This window comes from Anas platyrhynchos, chromosome 7 (genome assembly GCF_047663525.1).
Source record: "Anas platyrhynchos isolate ZD024472 breed Pekin duck chromosome 7, IASCAAS_PekinDuck_T2T, whole genome shotgun sequence".
In the NCBI taxonomy this organism is placed as follows: Eukaryota; Metazoa; Chordata; class Aves; order Anseriformes; family Anatidae; genus Anas; species Anas platyrhynchos.
In genome coordinates this window covers 26,367,826-26,381,467 of record NC_092593.1, presented here as the reverse complement: position 1 = coordinate 26,381,467, position 13,642 = coordinate 26,367,826, and the positions used below count along the sequence as shown (strand labels likewise).

Genomic DNA, 13,642 nt, shown 5'->3' with positions numbered 1-13,642 from the left:
GCAAGCAGAAAACTTAAGTTGAGATTGTTTCTTAGTAGTTTATTTTACCCCCCAAACTCTGATTTTCTGAAGCTTATTTGAATACTACTCATGCTTCTGCTTTCTTGAAAGTGGATTTTCTAGAAGCGTTGGCTGAGATAATCCTAGTTGATTTTTTTTTTCCCTACTGAAATGATCTTTTTCACAAAACTGGGATTTTCTAAAGAGAATTTTGACTTTTTGAAATGATGACCTATGAGAATATCAGACTACTTTATTTATTCTTCTAAACTCTTTTTTAGTTTGTTTTATTTTAATCCCTTTTTTGTCACTCTGTAAATTCAGCTCATGTTACTTTTTTCATAGATTTTTTCTCATTTTGCCATTATTCGTCTTCTTCCAGCTCCTTTTGATTAGGGGGTACTGAAGTGACGGAAAGAAACTGAAAAATGTCCAAAAATAATCCTAAGCATTATCAGTATACAGCACAAGGGATTAAAAGAAAGCAAAAAGAAATGGGGCTGTAAGAAAAACTACTTTTTCATGAAAATAAAAAGAAACAAATGTATTGAAAAAGCATCATTAATTCACTGCATGGAAACAGCTCTAAATTTTTGGTTTTCACTTCTTTTCTTTTTTTTTTATCATTTTTTTCCTTAGTACATTTCCTATTTTCCACTAAGTTCCTATATGGTGACAAACTGCCCCTACCCTGTTGCACTGTGGAGGTTGTAGAACTTATTTCTTTCCTATGGCACTCAGGCACTCATGAATTTTCTTAAGGACACATGGTATAATAATAAAAACAGTTTTATTAAGAATAAAAATTTCTCTTTAAAAAAAAAAAAAAAGCAGAGATGGAACCTGAGATTTCCCAAAGCTTTGTTACAAGGGGTATAAACCATTTCTCTTGCTAGAGCACAGTATATTTTGAACTATCATAGAATCATACAATATCCGAGTTGAAAGGAAACCACAAGGCCCATTGAGTTCAACTCCTGGGTCCCCAAAGGATCCCTCCCCACCCCCCCCCCTAAAAAAATAATAAAAAAAATCAGATCATGTTTATCATTTATCCTTTATCCAGCAGCACCTCAAGGCGAACCTCGGGTTTTTCCTTCTTTTAGAAGCACTTTATTCCAAGAATTTCCTTCTCAGTCTGATGAGAGTTTCTAGAGACCAGGACTCTCCACTGTTACGTAGACTCCTATATCCTGCATTTATTACAAGCAATAAAGGTTAGTTATTTTCACTGATAATTTTAAAAGCTAATTATTTCACCGATAATTTTCAAAATGGTGAAGTCGTTTATTTGTGGGTGTACAGAGAATAGTTTTGTATTACAGGGAAGTTAGGTAAGTTGGCAAAGTTATTTATTGGAATGACAGAAAAGGATGTAATGGTGGCCAACATGCCAGGGTACCCCTCTACATCTCTGCCTAGGAGCCTGGTTATCAAACCAGGGTAGCTGCTGCAAAATTGGCAATCCCTACTTCATTTGGTGCTGCACTCATTTCCCCTTTGCTTAATGTCACAGCTTACAATTTTCACCTTCTTCCTGAAGTATCTCTATATATTTAGGTTTTTGCTGAGGAAATACCCATTCCTGACTTACCAGCTATGTCCCCTTCATGTCTGATAGCCCTGTTTTACCCTGTCAAGTTGAAACCAACCTTCCATTTACCAGACAAGCAGGCTATGCATCTTTCAACATAGTGTCCTCTGACCAGTATGTGTTTTGTCAGTGAATTACAGAAACACTCCATCAATGCACTGCTCTGCTTCCAGCAGCCGAATGGTATCTGGCAACACATCCAGGTTGGATTCCCAGTTGGTCATTTATGGTCAGAGTTTTGGTGGATTTCACAAGTAGCATGAAGGATCATAGAACCATAGAACGGCTTGGGTTGGAAGGGACAATAAAGATCATCCAACTCCAACCCACTGCCATAGGCAGGGATGCCAGCCACTAGATCAGGATGGCCAATGCCCCATCCAACCTGGCCTTGAACACCTCTGGGGATGGGGCATCCACAGCTTCTCTGAGCAACCTGTTCCAGTGCCTCACCACCCTTGCAGTGAAAAATGTCTTCTTAATGTCTAGTCTAAATCTGTCTTCTTTTAGCTTAAGACCATTCCCCCTTGTCCTATCATTACCTACCCAAATAAAGAGTCCCTCTCCATCCTTTTTATGAGACCCCTTTAAGTACTGAAAGGCTGCATTGAAGTCTCCCCGGAGCCTTCTCTTCCCCATGCTGAACATCCCCAGCTCTCTCAGCCTGTCTTCATAGGAGAGGTGCTCCGGCCCTCTGATCATCTTTTTAGCCCTCCTCTGGACTCGCTTGAACAGGTTCACATCTTTCTTGTGCTGGGGGCTCCAAACCTGGATGCAGTACTCCAGGTGGGGCTTCACGAGGGCAGAGGAGACGGGGACAATCCCCTCCCTCAACCTGCTGGTCACACCTCTTTTGATGCAGCCCAGGACAAAGTTGACCTACTGGGCTATATTGAAGACTGAGCAATTTTCAGAAGGTCAAGTAACCCCTAAACCCACTGCGGAAGTCGTAAAGGCTTCATGTCAAACCACAAGAGGAAAATAATTGCAAACCAGAGTCCACGAATACCCTGGCCTTACAACATGTGAATAGGAGACGTCATGCCTCCTAGTTTAGGGACTTATCCCGTAGGTTTGGACTGATTTAAAGAACGATTGCTGTCTCAAAAGTAATATATTACTATTTTGGAAGAAGAATTCAGAATTTAATTAAATAAGAGGAGGCCTACGGTGTGAATGGCAAAGATGTACTGCTAGCACAAAGGCATTGGAGCATATCTGAGGTTCTGTCTCACAATAAAGTCTCTGCTGTGCTCTCTCAGGCAGGAGAGCATGTGTGCATACCACACTCGCCTAATGTGGTGCTAAGAAGTTTGACAGCGGATCTGAAGATGACTTCATAGCATCAGGCTAGACTAGCCCTAATAAAAGGGCTTGTGCAATACATTGACAGCACTTCATGGCAGTGCCACAAGGATTGGCATTGGAGGTAGTCTTTTTTTTTTTTTTTGTACCCAGTGGAAAGTTACCATAAAGGAAACTGTAGAAAGTAGAAGTTGCCTCTGTAGCACCACTGCAAGAATCTACTCTCAAGCAAACCCTACATTTTCTTCAACTAAAAGCTGACACCTTTAACACACTGTTAGCATTTCATGTACAAGTCAGTGGATCAGGCAGTGTGCCAGTTAACACACAAGGCTAGAGCAAAACAGAGCTTAGAGCAGTGGTAGAGTGGGTGTCTCATGACTGAGCACAGGACCATCCTGAGAGCTCAGGCAGGCAGAAGGTGAGGAAATGTTGATTTCCCATAGTCCAGGGTTTTCCCATTGTCCAGGTTCAAGTAGCTGGAAACTTCCACTGCCAGAATGTCTATGCCACAAGCAACTTAAACCTGCAATAGAAATGGAGAATTAATTATGTGCAACCCACATGTGTTTGAATCAGTCCAACCTCTCCTTCTGTTCTGTATCCAAACTGCTTCTGGCTACAATGCAAGGATTTAAGTAGTTAGGAAATTCCTTACTCCCTATAGATTATTTGTCCCTAGCCAGTAACCCTGAGCGAATCTGGTAAATCACTTGTGCCTCCTTGGGTAGCACACACTATCTGAAGAATCTGACTGGAACAGTTTTACATGCCTTCCTTATACATACAATCATCACTTGGCACCGATGCAAAGCAAAACAGTTGCATTTCTAGGAACCAGCCCACCATTCTGATTCAAAAGCTTTTGTTCTGTTTCCTGTTCCTGCTACATGGCAGCACAAGCTGCTGTGCTGATCCCTTCTTCCCACCCACCCACCTAGACTCAATGGGAGGCACAGTAAGCAGCCCTGTCCCTCCCAGAGAAGGCCTTGCAACAGTTACAGGCAAAGGTTCAAGTACTACTGGTCTTAATACAACCTCAGATTCTTGGTTTTTTTGCTGCATTCACTGCTGCCATGGGCATGTATTCACTGTTGTACTCGTGGGAGTTGGATTCACACTGCTGATTCTGCAAACAGAGAGGAAATGCCATGACTTTAATTTGTGGTCACTACCCTCCGCCACTCCTACCTTTGTTCTTTAAGCAGGACAGTTAATCTGACTGTTTTAAGGGTGAATATTAAAGTCAGAATAGACAGGCACTCAGGTAGAAAAGTTGGAATAGAACAAACTGAAAATGAAAAACGCACTGTCCAAAAAAATAAAATAAAATAACTTATGTCCACAGTCTCCTTTCTTCCCTGATCCAACTGGTTCTTTCTTTAAGTGCTTTTGCTCCAGAACAGAGCTGGAATTGCTCCACTGATGATTTGTTTTCCCCTCTTGAAGAAAACAATCAGGTGAATTGCTTACCAAAGTAATTTTGCTGACCTGTGCAGCATTTCTCTTCTTTCCTTTAATTCCCAGCCCTTAAATCAATAGACAATTCTGTCTTAGAAAAATTAAATCTGAGCTGCTGTCATCAGTGAGTGAATTTCAGTGGTAAATTAACAGCTCAGTCTCTTTGTCAAAAAACGTATCACGTGCTGAGTATAAGCCTGTCCCACCCTCTAAATCTCATTAAATCAAGTCCCCGTCCATGACCCTTGGAAGGAGGGTTGTGCAGAATCCCGTAGACTTGCTTACCTTGTTCCTTAAGCGACAGGCTGCTACACAGCAGACACAGGAAATCATGGCAAACACGATCAGGCCAATAGTTACCCATGTCATGAGTCCCAGTGAAATGCAGTCTTCCTTATCTGGAGATAGGGAGGCAAAAATGGCATTGCTGAGAATCAGCACTTTTTTCCCCCCCACAAACAACTTTTCAAATTATTTCCCATCTCCTCTTCATATTAGATGAAACAGCCAAAGTGTGCTCTGGAGAAGGATTTCCCTGAGTTGAAGAGTTGCCTTGGGAAAGTGTATTCAGCAGGAAACAAAACACTGCAGTTGTCCAGAAGGAGAAGTGAAAGCCTCACTGTTGGCACACAAGGCTTAAAGTGTAGATTGAAAAGAAACCAAGCCCAGACTGAGAGCGTGATGATAGTTCAGATTTGAAGCAAGATTTAAGCTTACATTCGGTGAGAACCACAGGTGATTTAAAGGGCAGCCTGGTCTAAAGAAGGGAGGATTTTGGCAGTCATGTTTGGATAGGAAGGCAAGTGGAGGGGGACACAAGATCAACCTTGTCCAGATGTCGGAGAAAATACGGTAGGGCATGAAACAGCTAGCAATAGCTGTGAGCATCTGGCTGTCAGGAAAGTGGAAGTGGAGAGCAGTGGAAAACACCTCCGATAAAAAAGGATGGCACAGCCTGATTCTGCAATCACCGTGTGTTAAGTTCAGAGAGGGATAATAGATAATTTGCCCAACCACATAATTTTATCTTTGTTTAGTCCTGGCATTGAGAAATGGGAAAGGACAGAAAGGGAAGGAGAACAGACAGTACAGTATTGGTATTGATCTGTATGGAGAACCTTTCCTGAGTACTTTTATGCTCTCTTGGAGCTCTCTGTGTAAACTTCAGTCATACTTCTCGCTGCAGTGTAGCTACACCCAGTGTCTGTTTATCAGCAAACCGAAATGAGGGGAGAAGGGAAGTAAACTTACCCTGGATGTACAAATAGGTTTCTTTCAGGCGGCAATCTATGTAAGGAGGGGGTAAGAACATCTCCAGGCAGTAGGTGTAAGTGTCGATGTGCTTTCTTTCCAGATTTGTGAGTATGAAAGTGGTGCTGGTATTTGAATGCTCTGCCTGACAGTAGGTGACGTTACTCTTGGGGATAGCTTTCTCCTTGCTCACATGGAGAGCACAGATCTCCTTCTTTTCGTGTCCTTTGAAGAGGGTCATGCTGAACTCACTCACATTTTTGGGGTTGTGAAATATGAACTTAAAGGTTCCACTATTAAATTCCACCATCACCTGGGAGTCAGAGACATGCAGCTGATCTGAAAATATGAAAACAATAAGTGCAGTCACTCAAACAGCAATGAAGAGTATCCCTAAAATGTTAAGAAACTCATTCAAACAAAGCCAGTGAACCGTGTCATAGAAACTTAAAACATGTAGATACTCAGAACAGTCTGGCTTTGCCACTCAGCCCTGGACTGTGAGATACCAGTGCATCATTCTGCTCATGTCACACATTACTGAGAAAATACATGAGATAACGCCTTGCCTGCTATCTGCTATGAGGCTGGACAGGTCTCTGTTAGTATTGGATCAATGACTTATTTCATAATATTTAAAGGCCTCCTTCGACCAAACACTGAGACGTATAATCCCTGCCTCAGTCTTGTTGTCCTATTCATAAATAAAACAAGGTGGGATGAAAATGGTGACAATTATCTCTGGTTTAGGGTTTGTAATCTGAACCTCATTGCTGTATCTGAAAACGCAGGACAAGATTTGAACTGTAAACTCCTACATAAATGCCTTAACCATAAGACCTATCTTTCCTTTTGAGATAGTGGTTGGGGCATGCCATACAATTTAAACTTAATTACTTAGATGACTCTATGACCTTTATCACAAACATGAGGACATGAGTAGTTCACAAATGTCACTGCGTGCATGCATTCACATGCAACCCAAAAATCATATTTGACCTTCCTGAGAGCATTGACAGAAAACATTGACAGATGTTATACAACTCTCTCATTCTGCAAAATGTTTCTATTTTTATTTTCTTGGAGAAGAAAAAGAAAGCAAACTGACTGAGGACCTCCTGCTACCTCACAGTTTGACTTTTGTAAAATCAGCAACCAATAGCGTGGGGAATGCCCTGAGAAAAAAATGCATTAAAGTGTGCTGTAAAAAAATGACAACCCTCCTCTTCAAAGACAGTATTTTCTGATCTAGAATGGCACTTGAAAACATACACCAAATTATGTGAATGTGTCTTACCTATATTTTTGCACGGTCTTGATGAGCAGGTATCAGCTCCTGAAAAATAAATTGTTTCCTTTTTAAAATTCAAGCAGAGAAATGCAGGAAGAGGGGCTGAGCCATGCGATGTTAAGATGCTGAAGTTATTTTCTAATGTTAGTACTTGTGTCATAAGCCTATCTGATCTTGTCTCAGTGCTACACTATAAAATCCCATGGTATGATAAAATCACAAAATATAAAAATAATGTAGGAAGAAAATTAATTGGGCAAGAATTAATATTGATAACATACATAGCACTTAGAAATTCATAAAACACCTCTGCAGAAGGAATAGGCATGCTTAAAGAGTAGAAACTGGGATGAAAGTAGAATTTCCCCAAAGATAGTGAGGAAATCTATCCCAAATTAAAAAGCATACTCTTGTTTTCTCGTGAATCCGGAGTTGGCAATAAGTTAGCATTATACCCTGTTTCCAGACCGTAGTGCCCATTTTGTTCTACGTTTGTTCTGTTTCCCAACACTGTGTCAAAATATCTTCTTCTGGCACATCCAGAATGAATAACTGGAAGGTGCTCCAAAATATGTAGCAAGAAAATATTCATCAATGCATACAGTTTTGTGTTCTATATTTTTCTCTTCATGATTATCAAGCTGCATTCAGTCTGTTGTGCTTAGGCAGCCTCTGTTACAGCAGCCTGGCACAATTTATTAATTATTTAGGACTTCTTTAAGGTACTACCTCCCTCACCACCCACTATGGCAATACTGAGAATGGAATTTTCTGTCTGAGTTGGTGGCATGCACTGCTTTGAAATGGTTTGTGTGTCATTAGTAGCCTGTGTAGCTCAGCCTGATAGTGTTTCATTTCGACTTTTTCTTTTTTGCATTGCTCAAAAATCAGAGGTTTATCTCCTACACAGACAGGTAGAAAAAAACCTGTATCAGCCTTTCCTCTCTTCAGGTAGTCTGAGCAAATACTTCAGAGGCTGCTTAGATTGAAATACTCTCTACATCAAGATTTTTTAATGTTAAGAAAACAGGGGACAAATACTTGAAGACTTCCATACATAATCATATTCTTGTTACTGCTACGTGGCAGTCTAGATCCATGCAGAGTAGGTTCCCAACTGTGCTGGGTGCTGTACTGATTGCACAGTGTAAATAATCCTTTTCCCAAGGCACCTGCAATCCACAACATCCAGCCTGCACATGCCCAGGAACAGGAGATTATTCTCATTCATGTAGTGTTGAATGCTTTCAACTCTCTTCCTGGACTGAGGCAACCTTTTGGTGTCCACGCGTTTTTCTGCTTTGAATTCTTACTCCGCAGTTATCACCACTGGCAAGGGCATTGCAATGAGTTAGTACTTGATTAAAATATTCTTAGTGTCACACATAAGCTAATGGACTTGTGGAAAATGCTTTGTGATGTGCAACTGGAAAGCAATGCAAACTGTTACTCTTTTTTGATTGATTCACCCTCTTCCCAGTTATCACGTTCTTCCTGGCCTACTGTGCACAGTCAGTGGCTTATGTCACACAGCAACAGTTCAAATATCTGCACTACTTTCAAGACTATTACTTAAGTGTGTGATAACAGACAAGGTATCTTGTACCACTGGTGTGAAGATAAGACAGACAAAACACAACTTGTCAACCCCCATTGAATGAAAGCTCTCGATACAGAGAGCGCAAGCCCTCGGAAGGGCACACGGCCTGAGAAGCTGAAAGCAAAGGTCAAATAAGGAAACGCGTCTTGATGACTTGCGTGCTGAGTGGTGAAGGAAAGCAGCTGCTGGGAGAACAACGTTTGAAATAAAGGTCTTTTAAAATGCTCTACTTTCAGTGGCCTGCGGGCTGATAACATATGCCTTTAAAATTAGGCCCAACAGCAGATAAATTATTTAGTGAAGGAAAGAAAACAGCGAGTGTATCGAGCTAGGAGAAGCTAGGGATGTGTATGCGTGAGCTGGCTGGGTCCCACCTGTAGCTGAGCGAGGCCTCCACCTTTACCACCAGACGTCAGGGAGGAGAGGCAGATGTTGGCTCGGGGTCTGGGCAGCTGCAGGGCCAAGTGGTCCCAGAGGCCCCCGGCAGCCCGGAGGGGAATGGGGCTGCGTTACTCTGCATAAAGGAACAGCTGGGAATGTCATGCCTCCGAGCGCCTCCGAGAACAGTTCAGTTCTGCTGTTGACTAATGAAATTGCCCTTTCATACTGGGTGGTTTAAAATCTTTGTCAGAGATCATGGTTTTAATATTTGTTTTTAATGGAAAAGGGCAGAGCGAGGTGATTAAGCGTGAAGTTCACGTGACCCTGTGGCAAGCTGAAAAATTGTTTTGCATCCTCTGAGGCCCAGAAGCTGTAACTGCCTATTTTCATGAAAGACTCAGTAATGTATTTCTGTGAAGGAACATTTCAGTAGCAGTAATACAATTAGTATTCTTTTGAAACAAGTGACCACACAGAAGAGTGTGCTTAGCATGGTATAAAGGGAGCATATTTTAAAATGAGATTAACAGTGCCTGAGATTAAAACACAGAATTGTCTACATGGGTAACCACAATGAGTGAGATTTCCAGCTCACTAGCTATTCTGCATCAAGGCCTGATGTGAATGCTCTGTCACTGCATACTAAGAGGTAGTTTATTCCCCCTCCCTACGGCTGATTGCTCTTCTCCTGTTCCCATTTGTATTGGTTCATTCCTAGGGTAATCCTATGGACCCTGTAGGACTCTGAGGTTAATGGCCAGACACGTGTCATTTGCCAAGCTCCTTTGAGAGTAAATGTACATTTAGGGGAGTGGAATATAGGAAATGGAGGTTAAAACATCCAATAATATTGAGAGATTTACTCACAAAACCCCCCTAATCCTACCACAAAAAATACATGAATAAAAGAATACATCCTGTTAGAGCTGAAAACAAGCAGAAGAATATCGCTGGTTCAGCAGTAAAAATGCTTGCATTTGGCTGTAAGGTTCCTTTTGGTATTTTTTATAAAAGAACTAATGCAACTGTAATATTTATAACAAGAGGAAACAAATCTTTCAGTGGTTTCCTACATGTCACACTGATGTTGTGTAGAGCTGTTCCTAGCTCACCTCTTGTCAAGGAGATGCGAATCCAAGAGATGAACTTGGGTATGAGAGCAGCATCTTGTTATGTCAAACTACGAAGTGTGAGTGTGCATCCTATGTTTGTGTGTACTCACAGTCCTGTACATTCCTGTAAGAGATTACCTGGATAACAAGTAAGTCCACCTCAGCTCCTTTGATAGACATTTTTACTTTCATCTTTACTGCAATGGGAAAGTACTTTGTCAGAGGCTTGCAAATTTCTGCAGTTGTGGTGCTTGAATGTGGAGGCCAGTAGAAGGCAGGTTATTTTCATTCTAATGGGACTGCAACTTTGAGCTTTCTCATTGCTTTTCAGCAGACCCAATGCTATTTGCAAACATCACAATCCGTTACATATTTGGGTCTTAACAGAAGTTTAAAAACCACATTTGCTTAATTTTCAAACTTGCATTTTTACATAGGAGAACAGAACAGGGATAGGATAGGATAGGATAGGATAGGATAGGATAGGATAGGATAGGATAGGATAGGATAGGATAGGATAGGATAGGATAGGATAGGATAGGATAGGATAGGATAGGATAGGATAGGATAGGATATTCTTGCATGGTTTTCTTGCATTTTGTTTTATCTGCCCCAGCTCCCAGAAACCAATCAGCTGATTAAAAGAACGAGCATAATGCTTGGGTGTGTTTGCCACTGAAAATGAGCAAAAAAGTGTAGAACCTTCTTTTCGAACAAGCATTTTTGTTTTATTATTACTAAATGTCTGATGAAACCGCACACCATTTTTAAGTTGCTGTAGCTTTTAATCTTTCAAGGCACTCTGAAAGATGGCACTGTCAATTCAGTGTCATTAGTCATATGCCTAAAACTAGCATGTTCCTTTCCTTCAGGAATCAAGGGTTAAGAGGAAGGCAGTCCTTCTGGGCAAAGCAAGTAATGGCCAGAAGTACTCTAGAAAACTATCTGAATTATTTCTCTGTTATAAGATATGTTGTAGAATGTGGGAGCTTTTATAAAATATACCACTAACACTGCACTAATTGCTGGTAATGCTTCAGACACCTTTCTGAGAAGTGACCATGGCTTCATCCGGTGTTGACAACAGGAGATATGTGGGCAAACTGCGATAATACTTTGCAAATGTTGGCATGCAGAAACTCATGTACAGCATTTCATAGCCAAGGGCCTCAAGTGCTATGGAGTCCTACAGCTCTGTACTTCAAAATCTCATTGCCTGTGCTTGTCTACCCAAGAAGCTCTTACAGACAATTTCTTGGTCACGATTGGTTTACCAAATTGCACAATACACACACACGTATATCACCTTCCATGAGGTATTTACACTGAAACAATATCCACAGATCAGAGGTAGAGCTTGCTAATAACTATGCTAAAATGGACAAAAAAAAAAAAAAAAAAAAAAAGCCACGCTTTTAAATTACTCTGTTTTTACTCCCCAAAATTTGCCACAGTGCTGGAGTGCTAGCTCACTCTCTAATGAGGGTGTCATACCAATGTGTCTTACATAAAGCTGCTGTTTTACAGCCCTTTTCTTTTTAGCAATAATGATAATAATTAGTACTTGTTATACTGAAAGCACTGTAAGAAAAAAAAAAAAAAAGTGAGATACCATTTCTCCCTGGAAGCAATGTCTTTCTTCTGCCATCTCCTCTGCCCAGACCCTGCCCAAGACCTATTCTCTGTGTTGGAAGGGAGGGAGAAAGAAGGGGGAACTGCCAGTATTAGATAGAACAATTATTTGCACCCTTAAAATTCCAGCCTGTTTCTTCCAAGGGAATGACCTTTTAGATGGCTCCAGCCACATGTAAAAGTGTGCTGGTGAAGTATACCTGCTAAATTGACTAGCTGAGAAATACGTAACAAAATTGAGAGGATGTTTTTGTTAGATTTAAGATGATTTTTCAAGGAGAAAAAGAACAGCTTGTGTCCCTTTATTGATACTGTCCACTACCCTCCTTCCCTGTGATTTCACCCATTTTTCAATGTCTGAAAGCTTGGTATGCTGTTGCTGTATTAGTTAACCTTCAGAGGGGTATCTGCATTGCCTAAAGAGCTGGAAGCTAGCTTTTATTTAAATGAAAGCTTAAATTCTGTATGAAACTGAACCTATCCTGAACCTGTGTATCACTGGAATTTCAGAAGCAAACATATTCAATAACCCTTTGCATGACCTTCAAACAACATGTTTAAATAATGAATGCTTCAGTTAGTAACTCTGTGCACTAAATCTCAGGTCTCAGATAAATGTGAGCTCTGGTATTTTACTTTACATAGCTATTACAAAACACTGAACCACGCAAAATGCTATGTCCATGTTTATGGCTGGACTGAGAGCAACGCTGCCACCGCTAACACAGCGTTAGGAGAGCTATGCCTCCTTTTAAGTCTGTCCACATTTCAAGCCTGCACCAAAATGATCTCATCCACCCTTCCATGCCATACACATTTTTCACAGTATAAAAATTCCCTGCTCAAACATGACCAGGATTAATATCAATAACTTAGTGTCTCTTTATTAAGCCATTCACCGTCACGCTGCTCTAAGACATTGTGCCCAGCAAGGAAAGCTGGCTGGAGCACTACAGTCTAAACAGCTAGAGGATAACACTGAGCAGATGAGCTAAAGAATACAGACAATGAAAACTTGTGCATTTTGTCTCAGACCAAATGCCCTTTCTGGCAGGAATTCTCTTCCCACCAGCTCTAGTGATGTTAAAGTCAAGAGTGGTCTTTTTGCAACTGCTTCCCTCAATTATCTCTATTCCTCCAGCCCCATGCTATCAGACCTCGTTTACCACCTCCCTTCTCTGGGTGGGCTATATTCCATAGGGACATCTGCTGCGAGGAGAATAAGAAGTGCTACTCACCACACAGGGCTCCAAACTGAAAGCAGAGGAGACAGAGCGTTACAGCGACCGACTTCATGCTTGCCTGACACTCAGGCACCAGCCTTCTGTCTGCTGTGAAGACGGGGAAGAATTCTTGGGTAGAAAAGGAAGTGGTTTGTGGGCAATGGGGGAAATTATATGATAGTCAGAAGGACTTTTTAATTTAACACCTGACTACGTTATAGCTATGTCAGCATTAGCTGTCGCCCACACCTGTGGAGTTTGCTGCTTTTTTTTTTTTTTCCCCCACCTCATGGCTTGCTGTCACAGACAGGAAGATGAAAGATTTTCGTACATTACCTTTGATAATCACTTCCGCAAAGACTGCTTCTGGTGAAATCTGTCACGACAGAAGCTACCATCACCTACAGCACGCTTCCTGCAGATAGCCAGCTGTTGGTGACCCCTTCCTTAAATTAACCTACTCCATGTGCATGTTGGCCACTGGCAACCAGGCCTCCCCCCCACCTTCAGCTGGGCTTGTGTAGCTGGTGGTGTTGCCCTGTATGGAAGCTGATGACCAGAAGGGGAGGAGGCTCATCTTTGTCTTGGTCCTCAAATTCAGTGGAAGAACAGATCCAAATTGCAGAAGGACCCGCTCAGCCCTGTGATATGCTGGAGGCTCACTCAGATGTAAAACTTCTACCCTGGAGCTGAGGCTTGCTCTGGGCGGACATGAGAAACTCCACCAACTCTGAGCGGAGAAGATTTGGCCCAGTGCCCCAGGGCCTTAGGGCAGAAGCTTCTCTCCCTCCC

General features: G+C 41.6%; 1 protein-coding gene across 1 annotated transcript; it reads right to left on the bottom strand.

Annotated features, from left to right (window-relative positions):
• Window positions 1-3,139: 3,139 nt before the first annotated feature.
• ICOS (inducible T cell costimulator) lies at window positions 3,140-13,137 on the bottom strand. The gene is made up of 6 exons (XM_005016832.6): window positions 12,866-13,137; window positions 6,909-6,947; window positions 5,612-5,950; window positions 4,646-4,758; window positions 3,938-4,028; window positions 3,140-3,425 (listed from the first exon to the last, which is right to left on the bottom strand). Exons 1-5 carry the CDS (start codon window positions 12,921-12,923, stop codon window positions 3,939-3,941), a joined length of 639 nt encoding a protein of 212 aa, XP_005016889.2. The 5' UTR covers window positions 12,924-13,137; the 3' UTR covers window positions 3,140-3,425; window position 3,938.
• Between the last annotated feature and the right edge of the window lie 505 nt (window positions 13,138-13,642).